The sequence below is a fragment of the Lathyrus oleraceus genome, chromosome 7 (genome assembly GCF_024323335.1).
Source record: "Lathyrus oleraceus cultivar Zhongwan6 chromosome 7, CAAS_Psat_ZW6_1.0, whole genome shotgun sequence".
Taxonomy (NCBI): Eukaryota; Viridiplantae; Streptophyta; class Magnoliopsida; order Fabales; family Fabaceae; genus Lathyrus; species Lathyrus oleraceus.
In genome coordinates, this window is record NC_066585.1 from 87,606,848 (window position 1) to 87,629,099 (window position 22,252).

At 35.6% G+C, this 22,252-nt stretch overlaps 1 protein-coding gene across 1 annotated transcript; it reads right to left on the bottom strand.

Annotated features, from left to right (window-relative positions):
* Positions 1 to 16,671: 16,671 nt before the first annotated feature.
* LOC127105469 (uridylate kinase PUMPKIN, chloroplastic) lies at positions 16,672 to 19,181 on the bottom strand. The gene is made up of 7 exons (XM_051042655.1): positions 18,933 to 19,181; positions 18,643 to 18,778; positions 18,245 to 18,298; positions 17,877 to 17,968; positions 17,441 to 17,667; positions 17,154 to 17,330; positions 16,672 to 17,040 (listed from the first exon to the last, which is right to left on the bottom strand). The coding sequence occupies exons 1-7, from the start codon at positions 19,103 to 19,105 to the stop codon at positions 16,931 to 16,933; spliced, it is 969 nt and encodes a 322-aa protein (XP_050898612.1). The 5' UTR covers positions 19,106 to 19,181; the 3' UTR covers positions 16,672 to 16,930.
* Positions 19,182 to 22,252: the final 3,071 nt, after the last annotated feature.

Genomic DNA, 22,252 nt, shown 5'->3' on the forward strand with positions numbered 1-22,252 from the left:
TTAACTAGATCTAACCTTACGTTAGATCATAGTATTTTATTCCTTCGCCTTTATTTTACTGTCTGATCAAAGATTGTGAAGAACAAATCCAACCGGTCTGTGGTGGAGTGTTCAAGCATCGAAGTTAGAAAACAATCAAGATTTCTATTAATTTTACAGGCTCTTTAATTTATTGTTTTAATTTATATATGCTTTGCACTGCTGTTTATCTATATTGTTTGTCTGATATGGCTTTAATTAAGCGTAATAATTGTTTAGATCTGTTTAGCATGTCTGGCTAATTTATTTAGGTATCGGTATGTAAAGTAAGCGAAATGAAGGAATCGAAACTAAGTTGGTTAAATTACGTTTAAAAATAAAGTCACTCTTTTTATGGTCTCAATTTACAGGTTTAATAACAAAGTTTTTGTACGAGAGTAAAAGACATAAAGAAGTTAAATTCAATAGAACAAGAGTTTGAGTTTTTAACTGGACATAGTAAATTGAGCATTAATTCTAAATCAGGGCGAAAACAATTTTTAGAGTTAATTAAATTCTAATCTTTTTCAAAAAGTATTTTTAAAAGTTAAATGTGAGGACGAGAGTTAAGCATTTGAATTTAATTATATAATCTAAGTCAACAGAGCGAGAGTTTGAGACGAGGGTGTTTAAACGATTAGTGTTTTCTTAAAAAGAGTTTCTATAGATTCTGTTGTTTTCAAAAGGTGATTTTGGACTTAACCAATAAGTGACAGCTGCGTTAATATAAAGTCATAGTCTATTCAACAGAGCGAGAGTTTGAGAAAAGACTTTTAATCAATAGTATTTACTGAAAAGATTTATTTTAAAAAAACCAAGAAACCAACGAAGATTTGATTCCCTAATTACGACGAACTACATACCGATATCCGCTTTATTGATATTTAATCTAGATCTTATTTTAGTTTTAACTTTTCCCCCGAACAATCAAAGTTTCATCCGCCTTAGCTTTACGAAGTAACCTTAGATAACGGTATATCGATTCATAAGTCCTTGTGGGATCGTAATCTTTTAAAACTACGCGATAGAACTGTGCACTTGCAGTTTGTACCCCAAATTCGACTCATAAAGTCGCGATCAAGTTTTTGGCGCCGTTGCCGGGGACTTTTATTTAGTCGATATCGTAACTCTTCTGTTACGTTGTAGAGACTAAGGCAATTTTTTTTTTCTATTACTATGTATCACCCAAATTTTCTCTACGATTATCACTCCCAGTATTTTGAGGAATCGCAAGATTCCTATAAATCCAACCTGGAAATATTAATGGAGGATTTCATTGAGACGCAAACTCACTCAAGGATAGAATCTATTATGGAACGCTTTGTGGCTACACAAACTCTTCAGAATGAAGAATTTATAAAACAAAGTCTCTATACCAATGAAACCCTTACGCAACTGAACATTGTGGTCGAGTCCCTCGTCACTCACAACGAGGCATTGGAGACTTAAATCTCCCTACTTGCGCAGACACCTCTAGGACCTTTCCCTGAGAAACATGCGGATATGGTAACAACCACCAGTGAAAGATTTACCAAAAATCCTAAGGATAGTGATAATGAGGAGGGTTCAGGTGAGAAAAAAGTAGAGATTGAGAAAGTTCCACAAACATCACCCGAAAGGGAGGTTGTCAAAAAGGTAGAGAAGGAAGAGCTATGTGTTGTCCCTCCTCCCTATAAATCACCAATTCCTTTCCCGCAAAGGTCTGTGGAAGTTAAGGTAGACCCCAAATCCGAAAGAAATGAGGAGCTATCAGAAAATATCCACACCAATGCACCTTTATTTGCCACCCTGAACAAGAAGAGAGAATTTGAAGCCCTTGAAATTAGGGAACTAATTAGTATAAAAAGGGGCAAACCAGACTTTGAGGTGGTGTTTTCAAAAATTGAACCTAAACCTGAAAAGCTAGCTCTCAGAATAGAGCCAGAACCACCACCACAAGTTCAGAAGGATAAACTACCTCGCAGAAGAAAAAGAAGAAAAAGTGATGGATATGAGAGATGGATTGATAAGTGGCCATGGAAATCAAGGATAATTAAAAGTTTGACTGAGGATTCATCCTCGAAAGAACCACCATGAGTACTTACACTCCTAAGTCGCCGCGCTATCGACGTAAAACATAGCGAATATTTCCAGTTCTATTAATGTCAATTTTTCTCTCTATCCATTTTTTTTTCTTCCCTTTCATAAATTCAATCCGTATTTTTCTTTAATAACCATTACTGACTTAATGCCAGTATCTACTTGAATTCATCGAGCTACTGACTTTCATCATGCAACCAGTAGATACCATTTTCAGAGGCAGTGTTCAGAGAAGGCGGTATGATTATCTAGCCCAGAAGGATATGGCACTGACCATATATTATGGACCGACCATGGATAAATTAGGCATCTGAGATATCATTCCTGTTTATGTTTAACCAGCTTGGGTAGAAGAACGCAACCATTAAGAGACGGTTTGTCACGTACCGTGAGCTAACCTTAGAATTCCTGATTTCCCTTGTATACATCCCTGAACATGGTTACGGACTTAACAAAGGGTTAATATCCTTTAGGTTATTTAGCATGGACTTCACCTACACCCGTCGAGACCTTGCTGACCTCTTAGGATTCCCTAGCGGCCCTTTCGTCTTTAATACCCGCCAGGAGGACCTTATTGATGACATTGATCTCGATGACTTCTGGGGTTGCATATCCGGAGAACCCAACCCAAACCCGAATGAGATGCACTCACAAAAGATCCATAACCCTGTTATCCGATATTTTCATAAAATACTAGCCCACACCTTATTTGGTAAGGAAGAGAATAACACCTTAGTGGCCCGACTATTTACCTTGCCTAACCATGAGAGAACGAGTGTTCACAACCACAATAGCTGACTTTATGAATTAGATGAACACCCTATTGATCCACCTCCATCCTCCCGATGTCGTCGCAGAAGGAGGCCAGCAACTAATGAGGATATCATGGACGCCATTGATACCATGCAGGCGCAGAATGTCGAAGTGATGCAACTGATGCGCCAGATGAAACAACAACAGGAAGCAAGGAATGCAATAACCGACCAGCGGTTCACTGAGTTGCTTAGCAGGTTTGACGACTTAGGAGTACATCAACGATCACCAGGTCCCAGAACACGAGGCGGAAGGCAGCATTGACTTTTTCTTTTCTTTTTATATTCATTTTCTTTTGTTTTTCTTTTGAACCATTAGGGACAATGTTTCATCTAAGTATGGGGGAGGGAAAACTTTGTTGCAGTTATTATTATTCCTCCTTCAATGTTTCTTTTTCAAAAATGTTATTTTCCCTTCATTGTTATTTCCCTTTCATAATTAAAAAAAAAATATATATATATATAATATATATATATATATATATATATATATATATATATATATAAAATAAGAATAATTTATTTTAAGTCAAGTCCCGAGTGTGAAAATTTCGTATTATCTATTCCCCTCAATTTTCTTGAGCCATAACAAAAATTTAACACACCCAATAAGTATAAAGGTCGCTTATTTTATAAAACTTGAGTGAAATCAAGACAAAAATTATTACCATAACAACGCTCTAAGAACCTCAACATGTTAGATCAGGATAAGTACCTATTATACCAATCCCTTGAACTTTTAGTTTTATAGTAACCCCGAGTAGTTTATACGAGAAGTCAGCACCACCTTAATAGCAAACTACGTGGAGAGCCGATGAATATAAGTGAATGATTCCCAAAGTAACATAAAAAATATATATATATATATATATATATCAGGAAATGCACTAATTAAGTTAGGTGATCCTTACCAGATCATTTAATCTAAAGGTTGCAGATCATACAAAAGCATAATATGAAAGATCCATTATGAGTTGGTTCAGCAGGTATCTGGTGCTCAACTTAGTAGGGCGGACTACGGTCCGATCCCCCGCAATTTGCAATGGACTGAATAACGAAGTTATCCGACTTATGTACCATAATTTCTAGCTAAAAGGGGATCAGAATCACTAACCGGTTACTCCACTATGTGAGCGAAAAGATAAAGGGCTTAATGTGATTTCGCTAGAATGAAAACGGGTGAAATAAGAGTAAAGGAACTAGGATAGCTATAATGGCATTACTCGAACTGGTTTGCATAAGGTGGGGTTATTTGAGGTTGTGACGGTGGTTGTTGATGTCAAGATTAAACTCAAGTTACTTCTAAACAAGGTTTACATGCAACCTAGTACGAATTGATGTGTGTTTTGAAATTTCATCTGGCCAAATTTTTAAAACGATTTCTATACTGTATCTTGCTTGAGGACAAGCAAAGGTCTAAGTATGGGGGAGTTTGATAACATGAAATAATATCACATTTTTGGACTCGATTTAATTAAATTATATTATTATTTATTTCAATTTATTTCATATTATTCGATATTACGTGGTATTTTCCCTTCTATTTGTCTCAGGTAACTTATTTGAAGCTTAAGTGAAAAAGGAAGAAAAGGAGATGCGCTGAGAGGCTGTGACGAGCGCCACGCATGGTGTGACGAGCGTCACGCCTTTCTACTCTGTGTTACGAGCGTAACACATGGTGTGACGGACGTCACACCCCACTCCTATATTTTTGGCTTTGACGCATCCACGAAGTACGCTTTGAAGCAGTCAGCCAAACGTGCCAAATTTTGCTCCAACAAACTTTTCTCCACGGATCCCTCATTCAAAACCAAGTCTCCCTTGATTTTCTCAACCACCAAAACCAAGTCTCCCTTGATTTTCTCAACCACTAAGACCAAATGAACACTATATAAAGGACCCAAATGGGAAAAATTGGGAACGGCCTACTTTTACATTTTTTACGCTCTGCAATTTAGTTTTCAGCTTTCTAGCTTTTAGCATTTTTTTCTTTTTCAGCAACCTTGTTTCTGTTGCCATTATTTTTGCAGCATTATATTTTTTTTCAGCATTCCATATTTTTCTTCAGCAATTTATTTCCTTTGTTAGTTTAATTTTTTAGGCATTCAATTAATTTTCTCACAATAGTTTCTACACCGGAAACTATTGTGTAACTTTAACTAGATCTAACCTTACGTTAGATCATAGTATTTTATTCCTTCGCCTTTATTTTACTGTCTGATCAAAGATTGTGAAGAACAAATCCAACCGGTCTGTGGTGGAGTGTTCAAGCATCGAAGTTAGAAAACAATCAAGATTTCTATTAATTTTACAGGCTCTTTAATTTATTGTTTTAATTTATATATGCTTTGCACTGCTGTTTATCTATATTGTTTGTCTGATATGGCTTTAATTAAGCGTAATAATTGTTTAGATCTGTTTAGCATGTCTGGCTAATTTATTTAGGTATCGGTATGTAAAGTAAGCGAAATGAAGGAATCGAAACTAAGTTGGTTAAATTACGTTTAAAAATAAAGTCACTCTTTTTATGGTCTCAATTTACAGGTTTAATAACAAAGTTTTTGTACGAGAGTAAAAGACATAAAGAAGTTAAATTCAATAGAACAAGAGTTTGAGTTTTTAACTGGACATAGTAAATTGAGCATTAATTCTAAATCAGGGCGAAAGCAATTTTTAGAGTTAATTAAATTCTAATCTTTTTCAAAAAGTATTTTTAAAAGTTAAATGTGAGGACGAGAGTTAAGCATTTGAATTTAATTATATAATCTAAGTCAACAGAGCGAGAGTTTGAGACGAGGGTGTTTAAACGATTAGTGTTTTCTTAAAAAGAGTTTCTATAGATTCTGTTGTTTTCAAAAGGTGATTTTGGACTTAACCAATAAGTGACAGCTGCGTTAATATAAAGTCATAGTCTATTCAACAGAGCGAGAGTTTGAGAAAAGACTTTTAATCAATAGTATTTACTGAAAAGATTTATTTTAAAAAAACCAAGAAACCAACGAAGATTTGATTCCCTAATTACGACGAACTACATACCGATATCCGCTTTATTGATATTTAATCTAGATCTTATTTTAGTTTTAACTTTTCCCCCGAACAATCAAAGTTTCATCCGCCTTAGCTTTACGAAGTAACCTTAGATAACGGTATATCGATTCATAAGTCCCTGTGGGATCGATATCTTTTAAAACTACGCGATAGAACTGTGCACTTGCAGTTTGTACCCCAAATTCGACTCATAAAGTCGCGATCACTTCTTAACATCTGGACGAAGTTGTGACCCAATCTTGACTTTCTTGATATCATCATCGGAACCCAAGTTGACTAACTCAATCTGCTCTTCGAATGGCTGAATGGTTATTTCCTCGTGCTCAAGTAAATGGGACAACTCATCAGACACATCTTTATTATCATTCTCTTCCTCGGCTTCAAACATAGGGAAATCAAAGTTTGAAGAGGGAGTAAGATCATTATATTTTATGGGTTTGAGAAGCAACTTGCATAATGATTTGATATTTTGATTTTAGAAATATGAAGTGAAAACAAATATTATGCAGATGCGGGAAAAATTATTGCTTATTTATGTTTTTTTGTGATTACCATTTTCAGAAAAAACAAAAAGTAAAAACAACATAAATGTTGGATGAATAAAATTTCATTTTATTGATGATAATTTGAAAATGCCCAACAATGTTTCACTTCTCCCTTAGGCATAGGAGAAGTATTTTTCTATAAACAATAAAACAAATTACTTTGAACGATGCACAATCACAGGAATATCAACAACAACCCAATTATTGTAAGTTTGTCCGTGTGTCACAAACTTGGCACGAGCTTCTTAATCTTCGTCTTCATGAATGATAGCAGCTGGATGTTGTTCTTCTTTGTGGATGAACCCTCCACTGCAAAATATTGGTTGCATAGCCTTGATATCTCCTTGGAACAACCCTTGCTGGATTCCTAGACCATCCCTGTTCTTGTTCTCGACGACTTCAACGAAACGACCCCACTTGTCTGTGCCACCATGCTGAACAACTTCTTGTGCATATTTCAAAGAAGACATGGATGCCTCAGTCTTCTGAACTTCATCATCTACTGACAATGCTTGGAACGGAGTTCCAATCTCTTCTCCAGCTTCAACATATGTTAAAGATGACAGATGGCTTACCAACAACACTTTCTCTCATTCCACAATAATGAGCTTGTCGTTCTTAACAAATTTGAGTTTCTGATGAAGCGTCGACGTGACATCGCCAGCCTCATGAATCCATGGTCTTCCCAACAAACAGATGTAGGCCGGGTGAATATCCATTACTTGGAAAGTAATCTGGAAATCACTTGGACCTATCTTAACTGGGAGATCCACTTCTCCAATGACAGTTTTACGAGAACCATTGAACTCTTTCACAACCACATCGTTGTACCTCATGGGTGCGCCCTGATAGGATAACCTTGCCAGAGTAGGTTTGGGGAGAACATTCAACGACGAACCAGTGTCCACCAAAACATTAGACAAAGCATCTTCTTTACAATTTATAGATATATGCAGGGCCAAATTATGATTTTTGCCTTCCTTGTGAAGCTCTTGATCATAAAATCTCAAATTATTGCATGAAGTAATATTGGCAACGATATGTTCAAACTGATCAACCGTAAATTCCTGTTCCACATAGGTTTTCTCAAGCACCTTCTGCAACGCCTCTCGGTGCGCTTCATAATTCATCAATAAAGATCTTGGATGGTGTTTGGAGCATCTACTCCATAACATTGAACTCACTCTTCTTAATCAACTAGAGAATCTCATCATCATCATCCTTAACCTTCAACCCGCTGGATTCACCAGACTGGAAAGTTGGAGGGTTAATAGGATTAACCACTGGAACATTCGCCTTCTTACCAACCACAACATTCTCCATAACCTTCATGGGTACTAAACCAAATACATGACCGATATGGGTCACTTTCACAGTATCAGCAATGCTCACTACTGAATTTGTTGCGGGAAGAGGAACCTCTTGCCCATTCTCAATAATAGTAGCATTATATTTGTAAGGTACAACTTTATCGGATGCATAAGGGATAGGGCCCGCTAACCGTATTACCAACAGCGATATCGATCTATTATCTCTTTTGCTGCTATCAAACTGGATTACTACTCGCTCGGGAGTCTTGAATACTGGCACAATTACATTCACATCATTACCCAAATTTCTGGACTGATTAATCTGAATAACACCTTCACCCATCAACTTCTAAACGTCCCTCTTCACAATCGCACATTCTCGGGGATTAACATTGTATATAACACAATTGTCATGGTCATGTTCACAATCACTGATCATGCACAAAGTTCTATGTATTTCCACCAAAGACCTTCAGATACGACGAACATCAAAAACTCTGAAATTACCAAGACAACCATCTACCATATTCATAAAAGAATTGCCATGGGAGGGCAAAGGATTAGCTTTGACATTAGGTGCGCGGTCCTCAAAGGACACCATCCCACTTTTGACCAATTTTTTAACTTCATACTTCAAAGGATAACAATTCTCAATGTCATGGTCGGGTGCCCCTTGATATAAAGCATAATGCATATCGGGCTTGTACCACCATGGCAGAGGCTCATGTGTATGCGGAGGATTCCTTAGCTGGATCAAATTCTTGACGATGAGAGAAGGATACAATTCTGCATACGACATCAGAATAGGATCAAAAGTGACTTTCTTCCTTTCAAAATTGTTATGATGATTGTTGTAATTGTTGTGATTGTTGTGAGTACATTGTTGTTGATGTTGAACTGGAGATGATTGAAATTATTGGTGAATGCTGGAATGGCATAGGATACTTGATGATGATGATGATACTGAGATCTGGAATTTCTCCTCACATGAGGCCTCTTTTGCCTCCCCACAGATACTGAATTGGTTTCCCCTTCCTTCTTCTTAGAGAAATTGCATCCATACTTATTTCTCGTAGATGCTTCTTCTTTAGACAAACGGCCCTCTCGGACACCCTCTTCTAAACAAATCCCCATGTTCACCATTTTAGTGAAGTCACTGGGAGCACTGGAAATCATACGCTCGTAATAGAACAAACTCAAAGTCTTCAAAAAGATCTTCGTCATCTACTTTTCCTCCAATGGGGGACTAATCTAGGCGGCAAGCTCTCTCCACCTCTGGGCATACTCTTTGAATGTCTCATTATCCTTCTGAGACATGGACCTCAACTGATCACGATCTGGCATTATATATATGTTGTACTTGTATTGCTTGACGGAGGCCTCGCCTAAGTCGTTGAAAGTATGGACACAAGCACTGTCTAAACCCATATACCGCTGAAGCATGACAGCAGTCAAATTGTCTTGAAAATAATGGATGAGCAATTGAACACTATCTATCTGGGTCGATATTTTGCGCGCATACATCACAAGATGGCTCAATGGACAAGTATTCCCTTTATACTTCTCAAAATCTGGGACCTTGAATTTGATAGGGATTTTCACGTTTGGCACCAAGCAAAGTTTAGCAGCACTTTTTGCAAACAAATTTTTACCTCTCAAGGTCTTCAATTATTTTCTTAACTCTTGAAATTGGTCTTTCATCTCATCCATTTTCTCATACACATCAAGGCCCTCATACGGCTCAGAATGATAAATGGTTTCATCAACATGTGGCATAACATACACCACAGGATGAGGTATTGACATGACCGTGAGATGTCGGCATAGGAGCAACATTTGGAGCATAACCTTCAGGCATAAAATTAGGAGGCATTTCCCATGGGAATCTGGCATGCATAGCTTGAGCAGGCTGGCTAGCAGGAAACACAAACACTAGTGTTGCAATAATCTCAGAGATGACAGTCCTTGCTGAGGAGTTGCAGGGGTTGGAGCTGGTTGGTTATGAGCAGCAATGAGTGACTCCATCAGGGCGATGACTCTAGCAACTTATTCCTTGAGCTCTCGCTTCTCTTGTTCCATCTGATTAATTCTTCATTGATGATTGCGCGAGTATCATAGCAATGAGTCAGCTTGTCTGATATAATGATGAAGCACAATAAGACATCTAGCCAAAGGGCTGGAAGGCAAGAAACCTACTATGCAAATGATGCATGAAATGCAATGTTTTTATTTTATTATTTCAAGGAACATAGGAAGTCTTATTTGCAAATACTTAAATAATAATGATAATCAATAATAACATTTGGATTGAGCATAGAATCTCTTTTTTATTCATAAAATTTTGGAAGGATTATTGTAACGGTAAATTCATGACCATCAAGTTATGGGTAAGCTTAACATCAATAAAACCAGATTCGCCATCGCGCTTTTATTGTTTCCAAAGGAAAAGGAAAAAGTACGAATAAAATCCAAAGATAAGAAGTTTTCAAATCAAAACTAATAAAATGCCAGAGATTACAAGTAAGGGGGTTGGTTACACAGAGGGAAGATGTTAGCATCCAAAGTATCCTAGGTACTCCTAGGGAACCCTTTTTTTATGTGTGTATGTGCTTTTGGTATAAATGATGTTTGAGAAAAGTAGAGTGTGGGGATGAGAAAAGAATTCATTTATTATATTTTTGTGTTTGACAAGACCTTCGGACTTATGCCTACGTACTAACATAAAAATGAAGGATCAAAACCTCGTAGTTCGAGGTAAAAATTTCAAATAAGTTGGTGAATTGCTGTTAACAAAAGTTTAATAAGAAAGGCACCAAAGGACCAAAAGTTTGAATGGAGTTGTTAGTTATTTTTGCGTTTTGAAATTTTAAGTCAATATGATTAAGTTTATTTACAAATTTGATTTAAGAAAGAATTTGAAAAGTCAATGGCATAAGACCAAAGTTTCTAATCATTAAAACAAAGTCTTTGAAATCACAAGCAAAGAAAGTTTTTGAAAAGGGGGAGAGTTTTTGAAATTTAAGAAGTGGTAGCAGATGAAGAGGCTATCCTAAGGACAAATTTAAAAGTTAAGAGTTGAAGAGATCTATTCAATGGGATGCAATCCAATAGACAAGAATGTCATATAGAAAACTCATTTTCCCTTTGGACTTTGAATCAACAATAATCAATAAAGCAAATAGAAATATCCAGACATCACGAAGATTAAGGCATTAAATTAAGATAGCCACATCCAAGCAAGCAATTCCATAGCTGACAGACTTTTTTGTCTTCCCATGTATCAGATGAATTATTCCTTGACCAACTTAGAGCAAAGCATCAGACACAAGATCAAAATAACAATTAAGCACAAAGGCAGAGTAGTAGATGAATTCAAACAAGATCCAAGGCTTGCATCAAATGAAGGCTTAGTTCACAATAGCTTGATCTCAAAATGTTGGCATTTGCCAAGTCCTTTTTGCATAGGGAATATTGCCTACTTCTAAGTCCAATAGTTCAGGTCAAGATCAACAGTATGTTTTTTAGGGTTTTTGTTGTTATTAGGTATTTTAAGGTCCTAAGACCACAAACAAAATCAAAACACACAAACAATATATATAATCACAAGATATGGCTCAAATGAGCAAAGTGAAAATGACATAAACATAAACAAGTTAAATGAAATGTAAATGGCAAATGGATGATAAATGACTAAAATTTTAATTGCATAAAGTAAATGACTTGAAAGTAAAGCAATATTAATAAGAATTAGTCAAATGTTAGTCAAAGGTTAGTCGAAGGTTAGTCGAAGGTTAGTCAAAGGTTAGTCAAAGGTTAGTCAAGTGTAAATGGTAATTTTTAATTGGTTAAGTCATTCTTTGGAGAACACTCAACCCTTCATTCACAAGTGTAGATCCTTGAACCAAGACATCTTCCATGAGAAGGGCTCTAACTTGGATAATTCACAAGTATGCCACTAGCTCCCATGAAAGGAAAAAAAGGTCAAGTCTCCAAATAATGCCATGAATAAGGGGAGGCTTACAATCCCACTTACTAGAATGATATGCCTTGAGGGTCAAATTTAGCTCTATGCTAAGCAAGCATAATTGGACTCATGTAGAAGTCACAACTATCTGAGGCCGAGAAATAAAAATTTAGGTGTTAATGCATGTTAGAGATTGGATATGAAGAACCAAACTCCTAAAACATACCACACACTAAAAGAAAAGGTCAAAAGGGAGGGACCGATCTCAGTCATACTTGTATTGGTTCATCTTACACAAGGTCATTGATGAACCAATTAGCCTTTAGACATTAGAGATTTCATTGGTCAAATGAGGGAATGGGAAAGAATAGGGATGAAGATGAAGAGAGAGGGGAAGATAGAAACACAAATTGGTCATGGGAGGAATTTCATCAAATCAAAATCATTCATTCATTTTGGGAGATGAAATGTACATTTCATCAATCCCCTAAATTCAACGGTTTTGATCTAACAAAAGTCAAATCAACCTTGACCAAGGCCCAGACAAAAAGTCAAACATCACAAGACCATAAAAATGGCTCAACATAATTTTTAAGCAATTAAACAATTAAAAATCACATTTAAAATGAATTAAAATACATTTTAATTTCGCCAAAACCTAAAATCTCTTAAAAACACCAAATAAATGGCCAAGAGATTTATCCTAGGTCACACAAGATCAAAGGACCTTAGAAAAAAAAATCATAATTTTTAAAAAGTCAGAAGTATTTTTAAATAATTAAAAAGATGCACAAAAACATTTAATTCATGAAAAATATCAAAATTGATCCAAAAAAATAATTTTAATTCAGAATATGAAAGAGAAAAATATTTAAAGATTTTTGGTGAAAGTCCCATATTTTTTTATTAAAAATAAAATTAATATGAATTAAACAAAATAAAAGGATTAAACATAAAATCAGAAATTAAAATAAAAATAGAAAAAACAAGGGTCATCAGATCTCCCTCATTAATTGAGGTGGCAGATCTGATGGCTACACGTGCGTGTTCCATGGTGGTCATTAGTTAAAGAGGTGTACGTGTGGTAATCAAAAGCAATGGTCCAGATTATAACATCCAATCATGATCAGATGGCCAGGAGGTGTGACAACACACCATCGAAGTTAGAGCTCCGGTCATCTTCTCCGGTGACCTCCACCAGACTGGTCCAACTTCATCTCGATGGAAAATGAAAAACAAGGACACTACTTCAAAGAGAAAATACTCAGGATCACAATTTTGGCCTCAATTTTCTCAAATTCCAAGTATATAAAAACATACAGGGATTTGAATTTTGAGGATCATGAACTGAGTTACTTCGATTTGACCTCAAAGCAACTCAATCTTGTTGCCTACATTGGTAGAACTTCATCCAACCAAAAATCACAAAGAATGGTGAAGAATTTAGAGAGAATCGAAGAGATGAAAATTCTGAAAAATAACCTTCGAGGGAGCTTGAAACTTGCTTCCAATTGGCCTTGGCTTGACTTCAGAAGCTTGCAGAAGTTGAATTGAAGCAAGGAAAGGCTTGGATTCTTGGAGTTTCAGTCTCAAAGCAGAAGGAGATTTGAAACTCGATTTTAAAATGAAAACCTTTAAGATTGTCCTCTAATGGTGAGGGTTTAGATTGTAGGTTCAAAGCTTGGGCAATGTGTCCTTAATTCTGAGTCATGAGGGTCTTATTTATAGGCAAGGCAATTCCTTTCTACACATTTCCAAAATTGGCCAAAAATAGCAATTCACTTGTATGCTTGCATGGGCGTGTGATAGGCCCATGAAATGATGCAATGGGGTCCAAAATCCCTCATGTGAAATTCTGAAAGCATGTCATAGATCATGCAATGGAAATTGAAATGTGAATGTGAATTTCATCCAAATGAAGCTTTGAAGTGAAACCATGTGCAAGTCCTACAATTCTTGGCCAAATGAGATGATCTTGGACGTTTTGGAAAGGTGAGATCAAGGGGAACAACTTTCATATTGAACACTTTTCCATTTGAAGTTTGGATCATGATGAATTTTGAGGTGGAATTTGGAAAGTCAAACATATTTGAAACTTTTCTAAGTACCAAGTCAAATGTTCACTTCTTCCACCTTGAATAACTTTTTCTATGGGCTTCAAATGGAAAACGTTCCTTCATAAAAGTTGTATCTATTTCAAACCTATTAAATGTGGTCACAAATTTGACCTCATTTGGATTTAGAATGAAGGAGTTGTGCATTTTATAAGTTGAGGAAAATCATTTGTTCAATGGTAATGGCCCAAAATGACCTATAATGTTTCCTCTTGGCACATGCATTTGAATGTTGAATTTGAATTTATTCTAAGAAGAAAAGTTTAAGAGGAAATCTTGAATTTGATCATGAAACCTTAATGGTTTTCATCTCATAAAAATTGAGCAAGTTATGGTCCTTGGAAGTTGACCTCCTAACTAGGGTTCAGACAAAATAACCTATAATCTTTCACCATAAAAAATGACTTTACAAGAAAAACTAGTTCTTGATTTCAACATGAAATTTTTTTAGAATGTAATAATGAGTAAAATTTCCCTTGGAATAATTTTCATATGACAAAAATTGTAGGAGATGGGGTCTTGGGAACCCCAGTTTTGACCAGTTGACTTTCTCTAGTTAACCACCATGAACCAACTTGCAAAATTGAAGTTCTCTTGATATTTTGGACTCATGGAGGATCATATATGAATAAGATGATGTATAATGAAGTATCCCTTGAAATATTTGATCAAATGGTGAAGAAACTTGTTGAGGAAGTCACACAAAATACCCAAATGAATTAGGGCTTCCAAGGCAAACAAGCTTCAAACTCTTGATGATTTCTTGGTCAAAATGATATGTGAAGATCATGGGGACCCATATATGATGTCTATAGCCAATGTGGACCATCTCTTGATTAGTCTCTTTGCATTGAGGGTCTTAAACCTTAGATATGAGCTTGATGAGGCATAGATGAACACACACACTACCTATAAAAGAAGTAAACTATACATAGACATATTTGTGGCATTTTGGTTAGTAAACAAATAAAAACAAAGTATAACACAATCAAAAGTGCTTGGTGATCTCTCCCGATGTAAACCCAATGAATGAGGGGTAAGGAGGATGCCAAAGTGTGATCCCAAAGCTAATGCATATGATGAGATAGCATGAGGGATCTTAGGGTCAAAATTTGGTGTCTTAAAATTACACTGAGTACAATTTCAGAAACCAAAAAAATACAAATACAAGAGAAAAGGAAAGTATCATCCTAAGGATCCCTAGCAATCGAATCAGCTAAACTAGTCAGGGGTGTGTACTTCCTTTGGATGCGTCTGATCTCTGACTCATAAGTAATCTTCATCTGAACTTTCTCGATGACAAGTTGATCGATGATCTTCTTCCAAGCACCGGAAGGCTGAGGAATACTAGAGGAAAATAAATCCTTTGGCTTCTCTCTCTCTCTTCACTACACGCTCTTTAATAATCTTAATGAGTGCATACTTGTCTTTCAACTCAAGCTGCAACTCCACTTGATTTCGGTGAAAAGCATGGAACCTTTCTTCCCAAAGGTCCCTCTCTTGCTTCATCTTAGCTAGAGAGTCTTCCAACTCCTCTACATCCTGGTTAGGGAGAGTTGATGGCTCAGCCACAACCATAGACATAGGTCTTTCGCAGGCGTACGACTTCTTAAGCTCCAAAGCTCTCTTCTTCACCCAACTAGTATAAGCTTCCAAAGCTACACAATTGAACGGACCAAGCTCGGCTCTTCTCTTCCTATGAACATTATGTCAAGCACGCATCTGTTGGTGTAAGCCCTAGAGGCCAATACTTTTGGTGTAAGCCCTTCAAACCACTCTCATAACCTGATATGGAAAAAGATCTGGAAAGCTCCAGTTCATGGGAGAATTCAAAATTTTATTTGGAGATTGGGTAAAGAAATCCTTCCTTGAAAGGTTTCGGCTTGGAAACTTTGTGCTCTTTTTGTTAAGTGGAGGTTGAAACATCTCATAATCTTTTTTTGCATTGTTCCTTCGCTAAAACGGTTTGGTTCGCTTCGCCTCTTGGATAAGGATACCGGATAATATGAGTGCTTGACTAGGTGGAGAATAGTGTTGACAATAATGATCTCGCATTATTCAGATCGTGTGCGCATGATGCAATGGAGAATGTGTGGGAATTCAATGCAGATGTTTCAGAAGGTGATGGCGGATCCTAAGTAGCTAGCGCATGATGCAATGGAGAATGTGTGGGAATTCAATGTAGCTAACTTAAAAGAGGTGAGGAAGAAAGGAAGTGAGATAACCGATATGTGCCCTGATCTTTCTAATGAGTCAAGAGTTTCACTCAGTCTTTGTGGATATGGGTTGTTTCCCTTATAGTTGTGTTGTGTTTGGTTGTGTAATCAGAGATAATAACAAAAAAGTGGTGTTGTCTAACTAGTTAGTTTTGCAATCCCCTGATTGTCGAAACTGGTTAGTCATGCTCGTTAGTCCATTTTAACGAACATATTTTATATTTAATTTGAATTTTGATCTTACTTTAAATTATTTATATAATAAATTTTATTATATGCATATAGTTAATTAATTTTACATTAAATATGTGACCTCTCTATTATGATTTCAATCACACTTACAAGGACTTATCAAATTTCTTAGTCCTCATTTAGAGGCCACCTTAATTCATAGCCTACAAATTTATCAATTTTAGGTTTTAAAATCAATTCTTGATTTTTCTTTTAAAAAAATGCCGGTAATGACATTACGGTAATGACATTTTTGAGGGATTCGTGCAATAAATGAAAGACAACATGTATCTCAAAAACAATAGGATCGGAATTGAGTGCTACTGGCGCAAGGTTGAGAAGTAAAAATTTCTATTCAGAAAGAAAGAAAAAACCACATAATATGGCAAGATAAAATTAGGCCAAACCACGTGGATAGCAAATAAAATTGATATACCTATGTTATATTTACAGATTCTCAAAACAGTGTCCTTAGAGTACATCAAAGCCACCACCTGCAAAATAATGCACCTTGCCTTTTTGGCATCCTCAGCTGGAAGATTGCATAAGAAAACCACGAGAAAGAATCACTTGTAATTGGTCTTCAAATATTATCACGTTCTTGATACGGTAGAATTCCACGTTGCCCCAATCAAAGTTCCAACTCTCTCCCCTCTAATGGCTTTCTCTATGTTACCTGGTTTGTTTAGATTGAAGACAACAACTGTTCCACAAGGCAATGATAGGGACAATTCATCAGGACAATAGTACTAATCTTTATTAATTTCAATAAAGTAAAAATAAAAGCTCATAAAAATGTTTGTCTGCTTGACTTACCAGGAATATTATTTTCCTGACATAATGTTACGGCAGTAAGATCCATCACTGACAGATTTTTTGTTATTACATCCTGATAGGTTAATGTGTCAAGAAGACGCGCTTGAGGGTTACGCTTTGGGTCATCATCAAATACTCCATCAACATTTGTAGCTTTGAGTACAACCTCTGCATTAACTGAATAGATGATAGAATAAAAGTAAGTAAATAGATGCAAGAATGAAAACAATATTAACTAAGCCATCAACGATAACAGATAGAATCTCGGCGACAAAACGCTAACTTACTTTCTGCACATCTAAGTGCTGCGGCGGTGTCTGTGGTAAAGAATGGATTTCCAGTTCCAGCAGCAAAAATGACAACCCTTCCTTTTTCCAAATGCCTGACAGCCCTTCTGCGTATGTATGGTTCTGCAACCTCAGACATGCGAAATGCAGTCTGCACCCTAGTTGGAATGCCCATACTCTCCATTGTTGCTTGAAGAAATATAGCATTCATAACAGTAGCCAACATCCTAAAAGATAAACCAAACACAGTCACTAAAAATCAGGACACTAATTATATCTTATGTCTTATTATACCGTTTTGGCAACACGGGGTATTTTGATAAGAACTGTGAATAGAGTTGTAGCAGATAAAATTAAGACAGAATTCTGTATTCATGCAAAAAGTTTTGACAGAAGATCAAAGGTATTCTTTGTCAAGAGAGGTGAAGGGAATCACCCAATATAATCAGCAGATGAGCGGTCAAGACCACTACTTCCAGCCCAGGAGGCTCCACGGAAGATGTTACCTCCACCAACTACAAGTGCAACCTGAAACATCGGCCTAATAATTTCAAACCAAGTTCTGATAATAAAACTCCCTCAATAATAATGCGGATTACAAAATTAAGAAATTGGTACGTGCAGAACTTCCCCAAAAGATTATATTTTCAAAGCACATCAACAATGACAATTCTCCATAACTACTACAAATCATGCATTCAATTAACCAAGGGATCACAAACAATTTGAGAGTGCAGACGGACAACTACAAAAAATTAAACTGAAGGATACTGGCAGTAAAAGAATGCACTATAGTATACTCACCTCGATCCCAAGGCGAGTTACAGCTGCTACTTCCCTTGCAATAGCCATAGTTATCTGCATCCAACCCCACAAAAAACAAAGTCTAAGAAACTGAGAACAGCATCATATAGCAAAATATTTTGTTCAATGTGTTTATTAGGAACTGATTGTCGCCACTTCTATATTTATTTATCTTAATTTCTAATAACCAATCAACAACTTTAACAAATACTACTATCAAATATATAAAAAATTAACTGTCTAGTCATAACTAGATAACTAGATAGGAGTATTTTTTTATCAATACGTGCCAAAAATTAAGAGAAAATAGGACAGTGTAAAATCATGGGTTGCAGATACAAGACACAACACAAGAGTGTAATAAAAATAGAACTAAGTATAAATAATGGGTTGCAGACCTTAGGGTCAATATTCTGAGCCTGATCTCCTGCAAGTGCTTCTCCACTAACTTTGAGCAAAACCCTTCGCCACCTGGGCTTGTTCGATTCAGCCATTGACATAGTAAAGGGAGACATGGATGGAATTTCAGAGTTCCTAGCAGCAAGCAATAAAAATAACTGATTATGAATACTTTCAAGACACCCCACGTTTGATTTTCATACAAACATTTCTACAAACACTTGGTCGTCGTGACCAAAATTCATGGTTACAAAGATATTTATAAAGAGAAAGGGATTGTATGAGAAACCTGGAATTGAAGGCATCAGGGGAAGAACCGTTTCCGGAATAAGAAGAGCGAATAGCGAGGTTGATGTGGGAAGATGGATTGCGAGAAGGGGAGTGAAGTTTTAAAGGGTGAAGAGATGAAGATGAAGAAAGAGAAAGAGAAGATAAGGAAAATAGAGGAGTGGAAACCGCCATTGCTGCTGCCGCCAAACCCTCTTTCTCTTCACTTTACGCTTTCAATTCTAGTTGCCGCTAAAGATAATTTGTACTCCTATTTTCTTGTTGTTTTTTTTGTCTTTTTTTCTTCTTTTTCCTTTTGTTTTTTTTTTTAAAGTTATTTAATGGTTGAAATTTGGATTGATGAAATACAATAGAGCGCGTAATGGAATATGGTAGAATGGAGTGAAGCTGAGTGGGATAGAATATAGATTTTATTTTATTGTTTGTGTATTTTTTTTACAATTTGACATAATAGAATAAATTAGTTCTTTTCATTACATACACCCAAAATCGAATGAAATGAAAATTAAAGGATTTGATGGAATAGGATGGAATGCATTCCAATCATACTGTCTTCTTTTCACAATCCAAACAATAGAACATAACATTATTTCATTCCATTTTGTTCCATTTTGTCGCATTCCATCAATCCAAACATAGTCTTAAAGATAAATAAGTGGGATGTCGTGGGCTCGAACTCACACATTTGCACATGACATTCGGGCATTATCAATTCAGTTGGCTTAACGGACTAAAAAATGACTAAAATAAGTTTGTTTATTTTTTCTTTTACTTTTCATAATAAAAAAGTTTAGGCAAATTTTATTTTCCCGGCTCAACAAAATCAAAGAAAATTCCAAAACTTATTATATCAATATACTAAGATATATACACCATTAATGTAACAACTTAATCGGTCACACTTAAACTCTTGTGAATCTTTCACATCTCATGATTGAATTTGTTGAAACATTTAGGATTTTAAGATTGGCTAAGGGGAGAGAGAGAAAGTGAGTGCGTGTGTGTTTTGATAAAGGAGATTTTATTAAAGTGAAGTTATTATTTTATTTACAACGTTTGTATAAATAGGCAACAAATACATAAAAATTATAAACTGCGATATTCGACTCTGTCGAATACTTGCTTACACACTTCGACACTTACATGATATATTTGACTCTGTCGAATACAACTTGCATACTAAAACAGTGAATTACATCTTCTAACATACCTCCTAATTTATGATTTCAAGACTTCTGATCCCAATGCTTCTCTTTAACTCATCAAACTTGGCTTTCTTCAAGGGTTTGGTGAGTATATCAGCTAGTTGTCGTTCTGACTTGCAAAGCTCAAGATCAAGTTTTCATTTATTTACTTGATCCCTAAGAAAATGATATATCTTATCTATGTGTTTACTTCAACCATGACACACATGATAATTTGTCAAGTCGATAGTTGACTTATTGTCGACAAACAAGTTCACTTTCTTAGGTTCCATGATCTTGAGCTCTTCGAGCAGCATCTCTATCCATGCTACTTGGCATGTTGCATATGGTGCAACCACATTTTCAACTTCACAAGATGACAAAGTTATAATTCTTTGATTTCTTGAGCTTCAAGAGATTGGAGCACCTCCAATCATGAATATGTAGGTTGCAGTACTCATCTTCTCGTCTTGATCTCCACTAAAATCTGACTCATTGTAGCCATTTACCTCTGCACTTGTGCTGGTATTCTTTCTTCTTGACAATAGCACATTGTCATATCCTAATTTTGTCATACTAAAACTCTATATTCATTCTCTTTTGCATTGCATGCATAACATTTTTCATTTGAGTCAATAAGAGTCAATAATAAAGGCTTATTTATTTTAAGCACAGAGGTTCATTTGGTCACTTGCATCACCCCTCTTCATTGCACTTTGCGTTGTTTTAGAATTTTAAGATCGTGTCAAAAAAGAACAAATGGACAAATCCTTGGTGTATCATTTCGCATGACACATTTTCATTTTTAAATATCCCAAATTAATTAACTATCATTGTCATTTCCATTATAATAACGTTTTACTATCATCATTCCACCATTAGAAAATTAGGGTTTTTAATTAGCTCAAAACTTGGTTAATGCTACACCATTTTCATCATAAAAAAAAAAAAGCCATTTGAATTAGTTTGAAACCAAATCAGTTTGCTTTTCATACATCCATTATATAATAACACTGTTAGCTCATAATTTTGACGCTCATTAAAGAATTACCAAAAAGGAAATCCTATGTAGAGATGTTTTCGACTAGGAGGTGATGTTCGACCAGGTAGAGGTTGTTTCGACTAGATAAGAGTAATAAGAGTCAGCATGCAATTGAGACTTCGGAAATATCTCTTAAAGTGGTTGAAGACAGTTTTCGATTGGGGATTCAAAATTCAAATAAATGAGGGAACTTTGCTCTTATCTGAAACTGTTAAAAGTACACGTGGAGCATAATGGATAGTTACATTCATGCAAGCTGCCATGTGTCTCGACGTGATTGAAGGGCCGTCAGAAACGGTTATTTCGATCTAGTATAAATAAATGGTCTTAGTGTTAGGATAGGGGGTGTCAAAGTGTGTACAAAGTCTGTAAAATTTACCAAGTATTAGTGTGAAGAAGAATCGTAAATCACATAATGTACGTTTGTTTACACCGTTGTTAGTTATTTTTAAAGCAATACAAATTTATCTTTACTTTTCTTCCAGAAATACACTTCTTTATTCCTTTATTCTAAACACTCTTCTTTTACTTCGTCATTTTACAGTCTTAAGATTTCTTTGTTTTAAACACTTACTTTTGTCAGTTGGTTATTATCATAATCTTTTATAATTTCTCTCTTTAATTCATATTAGCCTTTTACTATAAAGTTTTAATCACTAGTCCCACGAGTATTGTCTAAGTGTTCACGATTACTAAAACTCATTTTCAAAAACAATTAGCAAATATCCTAGGATCAATCTGATAGATCCCGTGAGTAACCAAATTTAAAAATTTGGAAGATCAGTGGTTGTTTACAAATTTTCAAGGTAAACAAACACGACCATGTAATTGAATCAAATTGAATGTGCTTTTTTATATTTTAAGTGTCTTGACTCATAGTTTTCATATCACATTTCATAACCATCAACATTTCACTTCACAATATTACACAAAGACCAAAAGGCTCATTAAAATAAATTGAAAAAGAAGCATTTAAAATTGAATTAAGTTTGTTTTTTATTTTAATCAAGGTCATGAGTACGTCAATACTTTGCACCATACCGTTTAAATTCCATACATCAACAAATGAAAATTTAACTCTAATGCTATTTTTGG

Coding starts and splice junctions, on each gene's coding strand:
- LOC127105469 (XM_051042655.1), bottom strand. CDS start 19,105: ATGGCGGTTTCCACTCCTCTATTTTCCTTATCTTCTCTTTCTCTTTCT. Junction 17,668..17,876: donor TCATCTGCTGATTATATTGG/GTGATTCCCTTC, acceptor TTTATCTTTTAG/GATGTTGGCTACTGTTATGA. Junction 17,331..17,440: donor AGCACTTAGATGTGCAGAAA/GTAAGTTAGCGT, acceptor TCATCTATTCAG/TTAATGCAGAGGTTGTACTC.